This window comes from Eutrigla gurnardus (genome assembly GCF_963514095.1).
Source record: "Eutrigla gurnardus genome assembly, chromosome: 6".
Lineage (NCBI taxonomy): Eukaryota > Metazoa > Chordata > Actinopteri > Perciformes > Triglidae > Eutrigla > Eutrigla gurnardus.
The window spans coordinates 1,774,818-1,794,735 of record NC_139920.1 but is presented as its reverse complement, the minus strand read 5'-3'; the positions used below and the strand labels follow the sequence as shown (position 1 = coordinate 1,794,735).

General features: G+C 41.7%; 1 protein-coding gene across 1 annotated transcript in view; it reads right to left on the bottom strand.

Moving 5' to 3' along the window:
- The window catches only part of LOC311015254 (inaD-like protein), a gene marked incomplete at its 5' end in the record, with an annotated part of 107,144 nt that overhangs the window by 38,832 nt on the left and 48,394 nt on the right, over nt 1-19,918 (bottom strand). The window contains 6 exons of the mRNA XM_084012383.1: nt 13,934-13,971; nt 14,681-14,855; nt 15,209-15,295; nt 16,276-16,423; nt 17,285-17,478; nt 18,391-18,474. Coding sequence (XP_083868509.1) covers nt 13,934-13,971; nt 14,681-14,855; nt 15,209-15,295; nt 16,276-16,423; nt 17,285-17,478; nt 18,391-18,474 — 726 coding nt within the window. The remainder of the gene's footprint in view (nt 1-13,933; nt 13,972-14,680; nt 14,856-15,208; nt 15,296-16,275; nt 16,424-17,284; nt 17,479-18,390; nt 18,475-19,918) is intronic.

Below are 19,918 nucleotides of genomic sequence, written 5' to 3'. Positions count from 1 at the left end.
AACCCTAACAAAGGCAAGCAGAGATATGTGGTCACACGAAGCTGGTTATCAACTCGGTAAGTCAACGCAGGGTTTCCCTGTCGAGCTATGAGCGCGTGCACATAAAAGAGGCAGCGTTTACAGCATTTGACCAATCACAAACATGGATCAGTCAACGGGCAGCAGAGCGGCATATTTCACATACGAGGAGCGAACCATAATCTTACAGAAATACGAAAGAGTTAAATGTATAATACAGGCAAAAAGCAACATTTTCATCTGCAACATGCAGGAAGGACAGTTGGCAAAAACTCGCCGACTATGTGAATGCATAAGTCGTATTAATAATATTAATAGTTGTATAATATGGCTGCCCCATCATAAGAGCACTACTAGATCTGACTGATTGTTAATGTGTTAACTGCGCTGATAGCTCAGTGGTAGAGTTACAGCCTCATATACCGAGGCTCCCTGCAGCGGTCCTGGGTTTGAAACTGCCCTGCGGTCCTCTTTTAAAGCATGTCGTGTCATTGCTCTCTCTCAACCCTTTAACTCTCACGCTGTCCTCTCGCAATAAAAGGCCAAAAATATAACTTTAAACAAATGAATGTGTTGATGAGATGTATTCTTATAACGTGGTGTATGACAATATCAGCCTAATTCTTTCAGCTGCAAAACTGATGGTGTAAAACGGACTTGGGAGCAAATAAAATAAATATAAAAACATAATTCAAAGTGGTCAGTAGGATGTACGCTGACACAGATAAGTCATTCCCCATTACCATGGTGATGTACCCCGGTAAGAAGTGAACCAGCATCGTAGGACAGAAAACCCAGAGTTAACGCTTAAGTTACCTCGCTAAGCCCAAATCCTGCTTCCTAGTACAGGCATCGGGTTTGATCCAGATCAAAACCAAGATTGGATTACATGATCTAATACGATGTAAGTTTTTCCTTTTGAAACCCCCTAAATCTTAAAAATTAAGATTGACTCCAATCTCAAATCCTTACTTTTGAAAAACCAGGCCCGGATGATGTGATCCTGATCCCACAAAATTGGGATACAGATTTGGTAATCCAAATCCAATTTCAAAACTGGAGATCAGGGCCCGGTTTCCCGAAGCCTTCTTAAAGCCTTCTTAACGCTACGTCATTTGTAACCCCTACTGGAGCACTCTTAGAGCCTTCTTAGCTCTACCGTAGTGATGTTTCAGCTCCTGACGCTAGTCGCCGCCACTGTACAGTAATCCAGAAATCCCCGCTGCGCATGGAACTGCACATTGCCAGTGTTGTGTTTCACCAGTGGTTTTAAGTCATTCATGAAGAAAATAAAAATAAAATGCGCATGCATTTCATCACAAGGCTAAGCTTTACCTCACCCTCAGAAGTAGCTGAACCAAAGACGTCGCCGTCTCGGAACCGTTGGTATACATAATTTCATAAGGATCAACTTCAATCCCATGGATATATTGACCAACGTGGCTATATTGCATAAGTTTCGACTACAACGGCAACAAATACGCATTTAATTAAGGATGTTGTTACGGATCTAGTGTGTTGTGTTTGTGTTTCATTGTGTTCTCTCCCCAGATGACCTTTCCCCCCCCCCCTTTCTGATTGCAACCCTGGCAATCAGGAAATTTAGTGCACCTGTGCTCACCTGAGGGCTATATAAGCTGGGAGCAGACAGCTGCACAGGGCCTTTTGTGCCATCAAGCAGTTGACAATTGTTTGTGTGTGGGAGCTAGTGACGGAGTGCCGTTGTTGTAGTTCTGAGTAGTTCTGAGTAGTGGAGTATTTGGTTGGTTTGGAGTTAGTTCTTTTGATTTGTGCTTTCCCCTTTTGGGAAAGTGGTTCTTAGTTCTTTGGCCCATCAATAAACCCTTTTTTTGCTTACCGTTACCTCTGTCTGTGTCTCCTCCTTGTCCCCCAGAACCTAAAAATATTTTTTTGTTACTCCCCAGATCCCCCTGGATACTATTTGGGGTCGTAACAAGTGGGGGCTCGTCCGGGATCCGACAAGGAGTAGCTCGATAGTTGGTTCTATTGGAAAGCTCAGGTTTGTAGGTGTAGCATTAGCAGTGGTGGCTACGTGGTGAGTGTTATTGTCTGGTTGGCCAGGTGTTCAGTCTTAATTAAACGGTTAAAATGGCTTCCTCAGTGAGGTAGGGGAGTGTCCAGCTGGACTTTATTGGTCTTTCCTTCAGGCACTCATTTGTTATTTTACCTTTTTTGTTTTCGGAGTGAATCCTGGGTGGGGACTAGTTCCCTGACGGAGGTAGGCGTTTCAGGGCTCCGGCCGCTGAAGTTTAGCCTTTCAAGTCGCCTCGAGCCCTGCAAGCTCCAGAAGACAGGTAGATTTAGGTAGAAGCTGGGGAAGTTTTTTTTTTTTTATAAGGCTGGGCTTGGTATTGGTGTGTGTGTGTGGGCACCTAGCATTGACACTCATCGCACTTGTCACTAGTGAAAGAGGAAGTAAGCTCAGTGGATATACATGTTGGTGTTGTTGCACTATTTGTTAGTAGCTTAGCTACATGACTAGCTTGTGGCTCTTCTTAGCTTCCCTCTGCTATTATGGCAGTATTTAGCATAGAAGAGTTTGTGGCTCATCCTACTTTAAGTCAGATTGATGGCTGTAGGAAGGATGATTTGTGTACCATTGCCGAGTACTATGGTATATCTGTGTCAAGGTCCCTTATTAAGAAAAAACTGAAAGCGGTCCTTTTGCAAGGATTGGTAGAGAGGGGAATTCTTGCTTCACAGGTTTTGGAAGAGTCACCTGGTGCGACAGCTGGGGCTCAATTGGCTCAATCTCCTCCGCTGTTTCTATATTTTCTATATCTTTTTTTAAATCATTATAGGCTATGGTAGTATGTTCGACCATGGTTAAATAAATGTTTAGGCCTAGAAGGATTTCTAGCAATGTTTTATTCGCAAACACTGCAATAGCCTACATTTTATAATATAGTGCTGTCATGCACCTGCGCATGAAATGGAAAATCGAACTCTGAGCAATCGATTTCAGCACTTTCTTTCTGGACAGCGCCGTGTGCGTACGACGTAAGGAGTGTTTCTTAAGAAGACTCCTAAGAGACCGTTCGGGAACCACGACTATAGAGGTAAACAACTTTGGTAAGTCATAACGAGGAGTCTTCGTAGCACGCTAAGAGTGGACGTTATCGGGAAACCGGGCCCTGGATAATCCAAATTATCCTGATCCCACTAAAAGTGTGAATAAAGCATGGATTCAAGGTGGATGTAGAGACATTTAAGATACATGACCCATATTTAATCATTTTTTTATTCAATGCTTGCATATTAAAGTAACATAGACAACGTTGATACTAGGGTTGTTCTGATCAAGTTTTTTTGCTCCCGATCCGATCCCGATCGTTTGAGTTTGAGTATCTGCCGATCCCGATATTTCCCGATCCGATCACTTTTTTTTTCTCCCGATACAATTCCGATCATTCCCGATAATTTTTCCCGATCATATACATTTTGGCAATGCATTAAGAAAAAAAATGTATAAAATTAGGGATGCTCCGATCAGCATATTTGGGGGCCGATCCAATCACCAATCACAGAATGGATGGGAGAATAATAATAATAATAGAGCCGTTTTATGACTGAACATACTGTCGATGACTGTGTAGGACACAGCAGGATTCTGGGTCGGGCTTGGGCTTCAGACTCGCGATGTGAGCGGACCGGAGAGGAACCGGACCGGTACTTCGCTCCGCTCTCTGCAAAATCCGCTGCCCGCTCGTGGCCACTTGCTCGTTCAGCTACGCTCGTTTTGACTACAACCATGTGCGCACACCGGAGCGGAACGGGACCGGAACCGGAGCGTACTTTAATAATAAAAATGCCGCTGTGTGCTTCCACTGCCCGCTCGCTCAGCTCCACTCGGGTGGCTGTAATTAAGCTGACGAACGGCTGACGTTCTTGCATGTGATGTTGATACTTCACCTGCGTGGCTCGCGAAGTTGCGCACGTTGTATTTTGGAACTCTGATCAACAGACACTGGATGAGCCGACTGTGCGCACGAGGGTGGCTGATAAAAGCCCACCACACGTCACTAGCGTTGTTTACACTGGAACTTTGACAGGCCACCGGCCACGGAGAAAAACAGTCCCGGGTAATAAAAATATATAAATATGCGATCGGCTTTTCTGATCGGCACTTTGACCGATCGCGATCAACCTGTTTATGGTCCATATCGGCCGATAACGATCGGCAGCCGATCGATCGGAGCATCCCTAGTTGATACCCATTTTAAATTGAACAATTAACCAAGAAACAAATGTTTTCAGTTAGAATCAGTTATCAAATCAAATCAAATCAAATTTTATTTATATAGCACATATACAAACGGCTGAGCCGCAACCAAAGTGCTTCACAGAAAGTGCTTGTGCTTAAGTGCTAAATGCAAAAAGACGTAAAAAGGCATTTTTCAGGCATTTTAAAAAGACAAAAAAGAAAAAGAAAGAAAAGAAAAGGGTTAAAAGACAAGGTCTGAGTTAGACAATTTGAAAAGACACTAATCGAAGGCAAGGGAAAAAAGGTGGGTCTTTAACTGTGATTTAAAAATATTTAAAGACTGGGTCGCCCGGATGTGTAGGGGGAGGGAGTTCCAGAGTCTGGGGGCTGTCTGGGGGCTGCCACTGCGAAGGCTCTGTCCCCCCTGGTTTTTAGCCTGGACCTGGGCACTTCCAACAACAGTTGGTCGGCTGACCGGAGTGCTCTAGATGGGATGTGGTGGTGGAGAATATCAGACAGGTAGGTGGGGGCCAGACCATGGAGGGATTTTTAAACAGTCAGGAGAAGTTTGAAATCAATGCGGTAGCGGATGGGGAGCCAGTGGAGTGATGCAAGGACCGGGGTGATGTGATCTCGCTTCTTTGTACAGGTGAGGAGTCGGGCGGCTGAGTTTTGTTAGAAAGTGAAATGCCAGCATCTTTCAGATTGTCTTCGGAGAGGCGAACGCAAAGTTTCGTTTCCCTCTGTTGAAGCAGGCTGCGATAGACTGGCGTCCTGTCCAGAGTGTACCCTGCCTTCGCCCAATGACAGCTGGGATTGGCTCCAGCCCCCCCGTGACCCTAAAATACAGGATAAGCGGTAGAAAATGGATGGATGGATGGATTTTGAAGCAGGGTCAGATTAATCTGCTACTCAGCAACAGAGATTTGTTTCTCTGCTCTCTCTGTTTATCTCCTCACCAGATCTCCATACAACCATCTTGGGGTCTTTTTCCGGATGTCGCCTCTTATGGGGTGGTTCTACCCTTGAAGAGTGTGGGTCCTCTTGTTGGTCTTTTTCACTGACCAGGGGTGTGTTCCAGAAAGCAGGTTTTTGCTAAAACTCTGAGTTTGTTAACCCTGAGAAGAGGGATACTCTGAGTTTTCCGTTCCAGAAAGAGAGTGAAGTTAATCTTTAGGTCAGTTACCATGGTAACTGACTCTGTGAACCTAGCCTGCTTGCTGGCAGGTTTTCTTCAACAAACCTTGAATATCTCATAATCTGTCTCTGCCCCTTTCCGGAATCTGAACTGAAAAGTGATTCTATCAGCTTTATGTCAGGATTTTGATTACTACTGCACTGGAGTCAGCGTTGCTAACCATTACACCAGAATCACAATGCGCACTTGAAAATAAAACATTAACTTTTGATTAAGCGACTGTTTTATTCAGTCAATTGTCTGTGATGCCAACTGTCTCTACTTTGCTGCAGTTATGTTGCTCCATTTTCTAAGGATGAGCATGCTTTCTCCATAAACAAGAAGTAATATCTCCATTGTGAATCATAGTATCGGAGCTCCATGATGATGGCTTTGTAGAGTCGGCAGGCACGTGCGTAACTCATTTACATACTTTGACAGTCAGAGTCAGAGTTGATCGAACTAATTCAGAACAGCTGTTCTGGAACCGAAAACTCAAGAGTTGCCCATTTCAGAGTTGGTCAACTTAGAGTTCAAGGTTAGGTTAAGCCTGCTTTCTGGAGTATACCCCAGGGGGTCTTTTGGCTCTGCCTCAACAGAGTTTAGGGTGACAAATTGCCCTCCCAAGTCACCAGCCATCTCTGAGTCTGGAGTTTCTGTCTCAGTCCCACACAGTCCAGACTCACCACCTTGTGCAACTGACTGAATCCCATGTAGAGGCTGGGATATTTCCCCCCCAATTATGTCTAGAATGACATCAGTGAACTCCTGCTTACATGTTTTTTTTTTGTTTTTTTTGTGTGTGCCTGTTTTAGGGTTTTGAGACTCATTGTGGTCTTTTGTGGCCTTCGGTTTTAGATTTTTCCAGTGCAGTTTTACTTGTTCAAGGGTTCTTAATCCACCACTTCCTGTGACATTTACACTCGCAGTGATGACAGTCCATATGTTGTGTTTCATCTTGGCTGTTACTGAGGTGAAAAGTTTAGCCATTATTGGTGAATGCGAGTGTGAATGGTTGTCTGTCTCTACATGTCTACTGTACAAATTTACACCTACGGGCAATTTAGAGTCAGCTTGGCAACCAGTTTGTCAAATTTCCTACAAATCCAGAAGAAACCAAGCAGACTAAGCTCAATTTTAATGACATGGTGGAAATGGAATAGGAGTTTGTGAACAGGAACACAGCACAGCAACAAAGTATATTCAACTTGTGGGCCTCATTGTCGGTCGGTCCATGATGCAAGAATCTTGAGGCAGAGCACTATTTTTCGAAACCCAGCGTTTACCCAGCTGTTTCTATGACGCAAGTTTGCTTGTATTATCATGTCAACACTTGTCGACCTGATAATAGAAGCATTTATAAAAAATCAGCGAAACGTTTTCATACTCTGGCGTGAAACTCGCGTCACGGAAACAGCTGGGTAAACGCCGACTGCCATTAAACACCAACGAAGAAGAAGAAGCTGGGTAAACAGGAAGTGCCGTCTATGCAATAGCGGTAGCTTTAGTAGTAGAAGCTATCAGGCAAGTGTTCTTTTAAATAAACTCCCGATGTACTTACAAACTTTAAAATGCCTCGTTTTGTGAGTACAGACCCTATGTGTACTACTGCAGAAGTTTGGTAACATTCCATGCATTATTAGTGGGGAAATTTACGAGATATACTCTATGTCCCATTGCGCTATTACTAAGCCATTCGGCTGATCGCCCTATCTTGACCAATGCTGACCATCGCTAAAAATGCTTCTGAGGGGGTATTTGGCTGGATGTCATGGTGGAAATTACCTAGGGTGCAGTTCACTCCGAACCATCACTTTAACATCAGCAGATAGCAGCATGTCTTTGTTTGCGAAGATTGTAAACAATTCATTAAATACTTTTGATTATATTATGGCCTTGTTCAGCAACTTGTATGATGATGTTAATTAGTCATGTTTTTGTCTACTTCCAGGTTGTGCTATTTGCAGCACGACAAAATCAACTGGCGTCCTCACAGAAAAAAACGAGTGTCCATATCTCAGGAGTGGGCTTTCTTTAAGATCCTGTCCTCTGGCTCAAATGAAAACCGAGAAACAGCCCTGGCCTCCTTGAGGAACAAGATACCACGACATCAGACATCCAGGGCACACAAAATAGCTCAGGACCTCACTGAAAAGGGTGGACAGGATTTACTTGGGAATATGGTGAGAGCTGTGTCTGAAACTGTGTTTTCTGAGACAGATGCTGTATTCAGAACAGCGTACTATCTTGCTAAGATGAACCGACCCTTCACTGACCATGACACTCTCATTGAGCTTCAGGAAAAAAATGGTGTCAACATGGGCACTAGTCTGCACTCAAGGTACAGTTCCACAAAAATTGTTAGCAGCATTGTGTCTTCTTCAAGCAAATTGTCTGTTCTCATTGATGAGGCTACACCTCTCAGTCACAAATCTGCCATGATTTTCAATGTGAAAGCCTCTGTAGATGGAACTACTCTTGAGTTTGTATTTCTGTAGCTGGTTGAGCTGGATAGCCAAAGGGCAGAGGGCATAGAGGAAGCTCTGTTGAACTGTTTGGACACTGCAGGCTTCAGTGAAGAATGGCTTCAAAAGAACTGGGTCTCATTTGTTTCTGATGGAGCCAGTGTCATGTTGGGGAAGAACTCTGGTGTGGCAACCAGGCTGACTGCAAGGTACCCTAACCTCTTCACATGGCACTGCATGAACCACCGTTTGGAACTGGCTGTATCTGATGCTGTGGATGAGGTTCAGTCAATCAACCACTTCAAAGCATTCATGGAGAAGATCCACAATCTCTACAGTCAGTCCAATAAAAAGTTTTAAATACACGATGGGTGGCCAGCAGCTTCCGTGCTGTAAAAGCTGTGTGGAGGTCATATGAAGCACTCAACAGACACTTTGAAAATGCTGCGGGAGACCAAACAAGAAACGGCAAAGAGAGGCAAACTTACAGAGGCTTGGCACATCGTATGCAAAGCAAAGAATTTCTGTGTGACCTTGGACTCATGTACGATGCACTGTCTGAACTTGCAAACCTGTCTCAGCCACTCCAGGCCCATTCAATCACACTTTTGAGAGCAGAACAGCTTCTGAAGCGCACCATCCGAGTGCTGGCATCATTCAAAGACTCTCCAGGAGAGAAATCGGAGGAGGCATTGAAAGCACAGGCTTCGGGATATTTTGGATCAGTTTCACTGGAGTCAAATGCAAAGCTCACCCCAATCAATGCAAAGCAGTTCCTACAAAGTCTGATCAACAACTTGGAGAAGCGCCTCTCATTTGAAGGTGAAACACTTTGTGATCTCAGCATTCTGGACACAAGCAACTGGCCATCAACACCTGGCATACGGTATGGTGAGTCACAAGTGAAACGACTGTGCAGGCGGTTCAATCTTTGTAAAGACCAAGCAGTTAATGGTATGAGAGACTTCCTTGAGCACCCACACATTGAGCCTGAAAGCCTTAAACCACTCATACGATGCATGCAGACCATCCCTTGCAGCACGGCTGAGTGTGAAAGGGGTTTCAGTCTTATGAACAATGTTTGCACGGATAAGAGATCTACAATTTTGTTGTCCAATGTTAACATTTTGATGATGATCAGCATCAGTAAGTCTTTTCCAGCCAAAGAAGTACGTCACAACATGGCTGAGAAGCCATCGCTCTGCAAGGAGGCAAAGCACACCTCGGATGCCTGAGTACAAAAATATCTGGAACGCTTTGTAGACTACCAGGCTACACTCTTAGAAATAAGGGTTCCAATAGGGTTCTTTTTACAAGGGTTCTTGGTAACGCTAAGGGTTCCAGTAAGAACTATTTTGATCCAGAGAACCATTTTTGGAAGAAAGAGTTCTTCAGGGATTGTTGGAAGCATGGATCCTGTGTCACCAGGGACATACTTCCTGATAACACTTACCAATAATGGTGTAAAATACAATTCCTTGTGACTACTGATACAAATAATTTTCATATCCATTTTTTTGTTTATTTGTTTTTTTCTTCTTCTCCAGATCCTGTTGATCAAACTGCAACATAATTGCCCATCTTGGGATTTGAACACCTGCCACCCAGTCTAATGTCACTGACAGTAGTGACTGAGCTAACCAGCTAGCTGGGTGGAGTCATCAGGTCCACCATACTAGTCTATCACCTTACACATTCTGATCAGACATAGAACATTTCAGTTATAGGACTGCCATTATTTGTGTTACCAATTTATTTTCACAACCATTAATTATAAGAAAGCAAGACCTTCATCAGCCAATATTGTTGACCCAGGCAAAGATTAGCTGTGACTGTGATTTTAACCCCTACCCTCCAAATCTAAAGTCTGTACCATTACCCACTGAGCTATCCAGGAGAACGTGTAGAGCAGGGACTCCTCTGACTCGCCACACTCACTCACACAGCCAGGTTGACAGCTCCTTCATGTCAGTGGTCAGACAGAGAGAGCTGATCATGTGTCTGTTTAGCTCTGTCTGTATAATGTGTGACTTCTGCTTTTAGGTCACAGGTTCAATTCCCATGTTGACAGATATCATACCTTGCTGATTGCACTTCCAGACAATTAGCTCAGTTGGCTAGGAGCTGTTTCTTGATGCCAGACAATGTGGGTTCAAGCCCCAAGGGTGATAATGGTAATACATCAAAAATACCTTCTAGTCTTTGTGAAACAAATGTACAAAGTATATAAGTCATATAAGATATAACCCCTCTTTCTGGGGCATCTAAGTGAGCTATACTACTCACTAGACAAAGGCTTTTGAAAGTTTGTTACAAGTCACGTGATCTAGAGATACAGTTTGAAGTTGTGAGTTGAAGGCCTGGTTGATGCAGAGTGACCATGTTAATGCCTACTGAGGTGATGTGTGGATTAGTGACAGACAATTTGAAAAATATTAAACACTTATTTTACAGACAATTTTACTCATGTATTTGTCTCCTCCTCATACGTTTCCATGATTGGCCTCATTCCATGGCTACTGTACCCTGCTGACTGGCTTAGTCAAGTTGTGAAGCTGCACAAAAGTTCAGTGATAAAGAAAGGTCTTTGATGTCAGAGGCCAAGCCTTAACTGATGAAAAAATCATATTGTAACACTGACTTTGGGGCTACTACATCAGGGTTTGTTGATGCCGGGAATTGAACCTTGATCTCCCAGGGGGAAGGGCGAGTTTTGGTGTGTTGGGCCTGGGAGCTGGCCCCATGGTGGCTGTCATGTGTGAGTTAAGAGCTGGTTGCCCCATGGATTGCACCATATGGTCTGGTCTTCCCCCTCTACAAACCAGGTGTGACATACCAATAGTGATTACTGTGAACAGAACAGAACAAAGAAGAACAGAAGAGAGAGAGAACAGAAGAAACTTGAGAGAATCAAGGTGAGCTAAATATAATATCTTATTTCAGCATGCTTGACCCTAGCTGAGGACTTTTATGGTGAAAGGTGGACTAGGCATTTGTTTCTTGTTATGTTTTGTTCGTTTGCTTGTTTGTTTGTTTTCTTGTAGAAATGACTTACACAGCTTGGACGAAAGCCGAAGTGTGCCGTTGGCTTGAAAAAGAGGGTTTTGCTGAGATTTCCATTATTGTTACAATACGTAACATTTTGAGTACTTGTAACATAAACTGAAAAGTATTTTAACATTATTTAATCAATGTGAAAACTTTGTGGGGTTCCCTCACTTTCTCATGATTCTGTTCCACTGTCACAATTAGTACGTACAGTATGTACTCTGATTCCTTTCATTGGACCATGCATTATTTTATTGTTTGTAGATAGCTTACAATAAGGCGCAGTAAATGCACCTTGGATTGATGGAACTAAAACTCTTTTTTGTCTCCCCTTTCTGCTATGTCACCGTTGCTGGAGATTACACAAGTTCACCTACTGAGGACAGCATGATGTGTCTGGCCTGTCATGTTGCTGATTCCACTGGACCTATGCTGACTTTTGACCTGTTCTCCCCTGGACCTACACAGCCTGTTCTGTTGGACTATCTTTAAATAAATGTTTTTCTCATTAAAATGTTTTGAATGTTTGTTCAATGTCAACATGATAAATTACCACAATATAATATGAACTAAACTGATCTGTAGAATACAATATAGAACCCTCAGAGGACAAGACAGTTATTTGTGAAAACCTTTGAAAAGGGATGTTTTTAGATCCCCCTGTGTGAGGTCTAGATGAAACCCTTGAAACATGAAAGGGTTCTTAGTGGAACTCCCTGTGCAGGTTCTAGATGAAACCCTTGAAATATGAAAGGGTTCTTAGTGGAACTCCCTGCGTGGGTTCTTTGTAGAACCTCTAGTGAGGGGTTCTGGGTGGAACTCCCTGTTTGGGTTCTAGATGAAACCTTTGGAAAATGAAAGGGTTCTTGGTGGAACCCCCAGTATGGGTTCTTTGTAGAACCTCTCATGGGGGGTTCTGGGTGGAACCTTACACACACAGTTCTAGGTATAACCCTTTATGTGGGGTTCTCGGTAGAACCTTCCAAAAGGGTTCCAGGTGGAACCTTTATAAAAGGTTCTACCTGGAGCCAAAAAGGGTTCTCCTATGAGGACAAGCCGAAGAACCTTTATATGGTTCTACTTAGCACTTTTATTTCTAAGAGTGTAGTTACATAGCCTAAGTTGGGGGAGTGAAGCACTGTACTAAATTACAATTTTGAGGTACTTGTTGTTTACTTGAGAATTTACATTTCATGCTACTTTATACAAGTAGCATAAAATGTAAATAATAAATACAACAACAATATAATATAACTTTATACTAGAAGTATAAAGTACTAGAAGTATAAAGTAGCATAAAAATGTTTCTGCTATGTCACCGTTGCTGGAGATTACACAAGTTCACCTACTGAGGACAGCATGATGTGTCTGGCCTGTCATGTTGCTGATTCCACTGGACCTATGCTGACTTTTGACCTGTTCTCCCCTGGACCTACACAGCCTGTTCTGTTGGACTATCTTTAAATAAATGTTTTTCTCATTAAAATGTTTTGAATGTTTGTTCAATGTCAACATGATAAATTACCACAATATAATATGAACTAAACTGATCTGTAGAATACAATATAGAACCCTCAGAGGACAAGACAGTTATTTGTGAAAACCTTTGAAAAGGGATGTTTTTAGATCCCCCTGTGTGAGGTCTAGATGAAACCCTTGAAACATGAAAGGGTTCTTAGTGGAACTCCCTGTGCAGGTTCTAGATGAAACCCTTGAAATATGAAAGGGTTCTTAGTGGAACTCCCTGCGTGGGTTCTTTGTAGAACCTCTAGTGAGGGGTTCTGGGTGGAACTCCCTGTTTGGGTTCTAGATGAAACCTTTGGAAAATGAAAGGGGTTCTTGGTGGAACCCCCAGTATGGGTTCTTTGTAGAACCTCTCATGGGGGGTTCTGGGTGGAACCTTACACACACAGTTCTAGGTATAACCCTTTATGTGGGGTTCTCGGTAGAACCTTCCAAAAGGGTTCCAGGTGGAACCTTTATAAAAGGTTCTACCTGGAGCCAAAAAGGGTTCTCCTATGAGGACAAGCCGAAGAACCTTTATATGGTTCTACTTAGCACTTTTATTTCTAAGAGTGTAGTTACATAGCCTAAGTTGGGGGAGTGAAGCACTGTACTAAATTACAATTTTGAGGTACTTGTTGTTTACTTGAGTATTTACATTTCATGCTACTTTATACAAGTAGCATAAAATGTAAATAATAAATACAACAACAATATAATATAACTTTATACTAGAAGTATAAAGTACTAGAAGTATAAAGTAGCATAAAAATGTAAATACTCAAGTATTACTCCACTACATTTCAAATAGAAATTTTGTACTTTTTAGTCTTAGTATACATTGTTACTTATAATAAATTGTTACTTATAATTAATGGTGTTACTTATAATAAATTGTGCTGCTTATAATAAATTGTGTTGCTTATAAAATTGTGTTGCTTATAATAAATTGTTGATAATACATACCCAGTCTTTCAGAATGCTTTCAATTATGTGTGTATGCATGTAGCCGACTGTATGTGTTAGTGAGTGTGGTGGTGCTTATGGGGTGTCAGTCTAGGACGTGTGTTTACGAGGCTGGGAGGGAATCATCACAGTATACACACTACAATAAACTGGACTACACCACTGGGCGCGTCCAACTGGGCGGAGACCCTGGGGCGGACCCAGGACCGGCTGGAGGGAGAATATATCTCAGCTGGCCTGGGAGCGCCTGGGGACCCCCAGGAGGAGGTGGTGAGTGTTGCTGTGGAGAGGGACACCTGGAATGCCCTGCTTAATCTGCTGCCCCCGCGACCCGACTCGTGGATAAGCGGAAGATGATGGATGGATAGATGGACCAACCCTGACACTCTCAGGTTTCTGGCAACCATAAAGACCATGAAAATCCTCCAAAAACAACATAAAAACCCCAATGCCTTCCACTGACAGCGTACTTGATTGTATAATTTTTCTTACAGTGTGTGTGTACTACATGTGTAATCATTTTTCATTTACCCTTGTAATCTCCACTGTACGGATGCCAGCATCTACCCCTACACAAACACAAAACACACAAAGAAAAGAAAATACCGATCAACTTTTAAACATCCAAAATTAAAACTTTAGTGTGTCTCTCAATATCACATAATATATCATATTAAATTAGATTAGATTTTATGGGCACTTTTTGGAAAAGCCACTGCTTAATTTCTAATTTCAAAGCAATACATTTTCATTAAGGTGAAAAATTATTTGATGGCTTGAAAAAGGTATCTTACCCCTTAAACCATGCCAAAACCCCCATTTGAATTTTAAACTATAAACCATAGAGGAATTACTTAATCAAATCATATCATGTATACTTAAAATACGATTACAATCCCTTAGTAACATTAATTTACCATTAATTTACCTTACCTCAAAATATATTGAAATGCACTGCATGAATAGCATATAATTGAAAATGTGGAAATGGCTTTAATGCATTTTGGTTGCAAGTTGTATTTACATCATTAACCATGCAGAAAAACATGCATTTATACATGAGAAAGCATTGATTATCTATTAAGGAACCCCAAATCTGGAGTCAACTCCTTTACGAAGTAACAAATGTACCCCTAAATATGCAAAGTAACTACACAGTTAAGCCAAAGCACAAATTCACTGGTGCTTTTCATTTTATATCTATACCTCAAAGGTCCTTTATTGTTAAAGTATGCAAAAAAATTCAGGCATTGACGCTACAAAGTGCATTTGCTCTACCTGTGCTGTTAGAGGAGGAAGTGATGTCACTGCTGGACATCTTATTGTTGTTGAGGGTCACGGGGACAGTGGACGTCAACATCAGGGGGTCAGAGGTCACAGGGTCACATGATGTTGAGGTGTGTGCGAGGGGGGGAGCCACAACACCTGAACTGTTGGCACTCACATGACTCATCTGGACAAAGAAATTAAAGCGCATTTTAATATGTCATGTTTTTTTTCATACACTGTGTTATATCTGCTTTTGTAAAATCTTGAAGTATATTTGAACTTTCATAGAGGAAATGCACATATTTTTACTATCTTTATAATATATATAAATATAGAATGCACTTTTATGCTTCCATAGTTGTGAGGACGCACACTGACAATACAGACGGACAAAATCCTCTTATAACCAAGTGTAACACTTCAAAACACTTTTAAAGAGGTGTGAACCACATGAAATGGCCTTCAAGGTCTAAAACTAAAACAGGTTCCATCAAAGATAGAACAACAGTACAATAACAAACACAGAGAAACACACACCTGACTTCCTTGTGAGTTGTGTCTGGAGGAGATCCAGGATGCAGCTTTGAGTCGCCCGAGCTCCAAATTTACTGGACCCCGAGCACACTGCAGGACGCACACACACACATGCATTAGGAACCTTTACTCTTGCTTTTAGCTCCAATTATTTACCACACCAACTCATGAATTGAGATCAATAAAATGCAGAAAAACATTCCAGCTTAAAAGTTGTAAGGAGCTGCTGGTAGCCTTTGAGCGGCAGAGTAAATTTAATCATTGTTTTAGTTCACTATGTGCTTTATTTGGCACAAGTAAATAAACGATATAATGTAAAATGCAAACCGGATAATACAACAAAGTATTTGGTCTTTGTACGATAATGATGTATGTGTTTATTTGCATATAGAGCGGGGAATTCACATTTGAATGCCCGGATGTACTTAAAGCTGTCCACTTGTTGTAGTGTCACAAGATCACAAGACATTAAAATGCATGTAAATGCAAAGTCTGAACAGGGTCAATGCATGTTGATCCTAAAGAAAACACATTTACTGTACTTTTCCAACGGCTTCTCTTAAGACAACACCTAGGGCTCGCTGCCCCATTATTGTCAATGTGTGAGTAAACACACAAGTTGACATTTATTGCAGGAAACTAAATGTACAAAAAAAATATCAATCTATCCAGGATTTTTTTTTTTTTCAAATAATTTAAGAGCTTTTCCTAACTGTCTCAAACAAGGCTTTTTGGGGAGCCGATCTCCATGTCCATCCATCCATCGTCTACCGCTTATCCTGTATTGCGGGTCGCAGGGGGGGTGGGGGTGGGGGGCATGGAGCCGATCCCAGCTGTCATTGGGCGAAGGCAGGGTACACCCTGGACAGGACAGGGAATCAAACCCGGGACCCTCTTGCTGTGATGCGACAGTGCTACCCACTACACCGCTGTGCAGCCCGATCTCCATGTCGCTCCTCATATTTACAACAATCAAAGTAGTGAGCAGAGAGTTCTTCTTGTCCTTGTCTATTGTCTAACCTGCAGTTAGTTATAATAGTTATAAAGTCAGAATTGTTTTTGTCTGTTACCTTCAGTATGGCAGCAACCGTTTCCTGGGAGGCGCGTCTTGTGTCGTCGCAATTGACTGACAGGATCTGATCTCCCTGCATCAGACCACCATTCATCTCAGCAGCGCCCCCTCTGACCACCTCAGAGATAAACACACCCCTGCCACTCCTAACACACACACACACACACACACACACAGACACACGATGGAAGAAAATAGTCTAGTATAGGTAGTAGTTAAAGTAGCAAAACTACAGTGCAAAATTACTCTGTTACAAGTAGAAGTCCTTCATTAAAATGTTTTACTTATAAATAATGTTTGGGATTTTGGGGGATTTATTTGTAGAAATGGAATATAATATTTACTATTATATCATATTATTATTATATATATATTATGATTATTTACATACTATATTTTCAATAGTTTATGATTACCTGAACCTGTTTTGTTAGCTTAGAATGAGCCCTGCATAGGGAGAAGGTCTAACTTCAGAGAGTCCACAATGTTGCACCGCCATGTTTCTACAGTAGCCCAGAACAGACAAACCAAACACTGGCTCTTAAGAGAGAGAACTGAAGCAGTTGCTTGCGAACTGCTAGATGCCACTAAATCCTACACAGTGCCCCTTCAGTTAATAGTATTAGCATCAAAATATACTTAAATTGACCCAGAAGGAACCATTTCAGAATAACATACATTATTGGATTAGAAAAATTGATGCATTAATGTGTTCCTCACTTTAATGGTGTAGCTGGGAAGGGTGGAGCATTTTAATTATTGTATATGCTGCTGGTAGTTTAATTTAAAATAATGCATCAAAATGTTATTGTCAATTTGGTATTACTATGAATCTGTAACGTAAAAAAAACAAGCATATTTCCCTCTGATATCTTGGAGTAGAAATTAGCATAAAATGAAAACACTCAAGAAAGAGGCTGAAAGTTGTACGAAAGAACAATAGTCAGTGTGCTGAACCAACAACAGCAGGAACACACACAGTCTTTAGGGGTGTTTTTAAGGCTGACCTCTTCCCAACTATGCTGAGTCCCAGCCCTCTGCCGCTCCTCTTCTGCAGTTCCACCTTAAAGATGTCCAGGTTCTCCTCATCTCTGTACCGAGCCTCGTCCCTCAGCACCGTCAGACGAACCTTCGCCGGTGTCTGACGCAGGATGGCGATGGCTTCCTCGTGAGACGCCCCGCGGAGGTCCACCCCGTTTACCTCGACACATGAAAATATCATCTAAAACCTTCGCCAACCTGATGAAAATGATCCACTGTACTTTCAAACAACTTAACAGAATTATTTTTCTCAATCTCAAATTAGGCTAAATATTAGAATATCAATAGCATACATTCTAATAGTTGAATCCTTTCCAAGACTGTTGTACAAAATTACACACAAGGAATTGGTGTTTTGTTGCAAAACAATAAACATAATAAGAGAACTGGCAAATAAATAATACTGCACATGAATCTTTATTGTCTTGCTGTGCATACTGCTGGGTAGTATATTCTTTAATCATACATAATAAAGTGTTGCAGTAGTAGTGCAATTAAAAGTGAAAAAGATTGTCTCTGAGATGCAGTGAATAAGTTTATCGTAGCATAGAGTGGAAATACATAAATAAAGTACCTTGGATAAATAAAAACTGTGATTAAAAAAGTAGTAAGTAAATTAGTCCAGCAGGGGGAGACATTGTTTACATTCATCAGCCTGTGATTTCATCTCTTGATCTTACAGCAGAAACGTCAGACTCATCATTTTAAAATCCATCTATCGTAATACTGCAGTCTGAGTCCCATTAGTACTAGTACTGTGAAAAGTAATATTAGCAGGAACAGCAGCAGCAGTGCAGAAATAGTACAAAGTTAGACCCATTCACTACTCAACATGAATTGAATAGTAAAAACAGCAGGTTTTGTATCTGCATCAGTGAACTACTGAATTGATACAGTACTTTAACTGCAGTATCAGCAATAGAAGAAGTTGTATTATTAGAAACAGTAATCATGTACGTCCAGCAGGAAAAAATCCAAAATGGGTCATGAGGACAAAACATCATCCATCCATTCAACACAGAGTGTTCAGTGTTGGTTCATTACTACTACTGTAGTACTGTGTGAGTAGTACCTCCAGTATCTGGTCTCCTGCCCACAATCGTCCATCTCTGGCTGCAGCTCCTTCTTCATAAACCTCATGGATCACTATCGCATCCTGGTGGACAGACAGCGAAAAAGTTTTATATATATATAGAGTTTTATATATATATATATATATATATATATATACAGTGGGGCAAAAAAGTATTTAGTCAGCCACCGATTGTGCAAGTTCTCCCACTTAAAATTATGACAGATGTCTGTAATTTTCATCATAGGTACACTTCAACTGTGAAGTGGAAATCACATTGTAGGATTTTTAAAGAATTTATTTGTAAATTATGGTGGAAAATAAGTATTTGGTCAATAACAAAAGTTCAACTCAATACTTTGTAATTTAACCTTTGTTGGCAATGACAGAGGTCAAACGTTTAATGTAGGTCTTCACAAGGTTTGCACACACTGTAGCTGGTATTTTGGCCCATTCCTCCATGCAGATCTCCTCTAGAGCAGTGATGTTTTGAGGCTGTCGCCGACTTCAAACTCCCTCCACAGATTTTCTATGGGGTTGAGGTCTGGAGACTGACTAGTCCACTCCAGGACTTTCAAATGCTTCTTACGGAGCCACTCCTTCGTTGCCCGGGCGGTGTGTTTGGGTTCATTGTCATGCTGGAAGACCCAGCCACATTTCATCTTCATGCTCTCACTGATGGAAGGAGGTTTTGGCTCAAAATCTCACGATACATGGCCCCATTCATTCTTTCCTTGACACGGATCAGTTGTCCTGTCCCCTTTGCAGAAAAACAGCCCCAAAGCATGATGTTTCAGCATTCTTCTTCCTCCAAACACGATGAGTTGAGTTTGTACCAAAAAGTTCTATTTTGGTTTCATCTGAACACATGACATTCTCCCAACTCTCTCCTGGATCATCCATATGCTCTCTGGCAAACTTCAGACGGGCCTGGACATGTACTGGCTTAAGCAGGGGGACACGTCTGGCACTGCAGGAGTTGATTCCCTGTCGGCGTAGTGTGTTACTGATAGTAACCTTTGTTACTTTGGTCCCAGCTCTCTGCAGGTCATTCACCAGGTCCCCCCGTGTAGTTCTGGGATTTTTGCTCACCGTTCTCATGATCATTATGACCCCACGGGATGAGATCTTGCGTGGAGCCCCAGATCGAGGGAGATTATCAATGGTCTTGAATGTTTCTTTTATACAGATAACGAGTTCAAAACAGGTGCCATTAATACAGGTAACGAGTGGAGGACAGAAGAGCTTCTTAAAGAAGAAGTTACAGGTCTGTGAGAGCCAGAGATCTTGCTTGTTTTTAGGTGACCAAATACTTATTTTCCACCATAATTTACAAATAAATTATTTAAAAATCCTACAATGTGATTTCCAGGTTTTTTTTCCAGATTCTGTCTCGCACATTTGAAGTGTATCTATGATGAAAATTACAGACCTCTGTCATCATTTTAAGTGGGAGAACTTGCACAATCGGTGGCTGACTAAATACTTTTTTCCCCCACTGTATATATATATATATATATATATATAT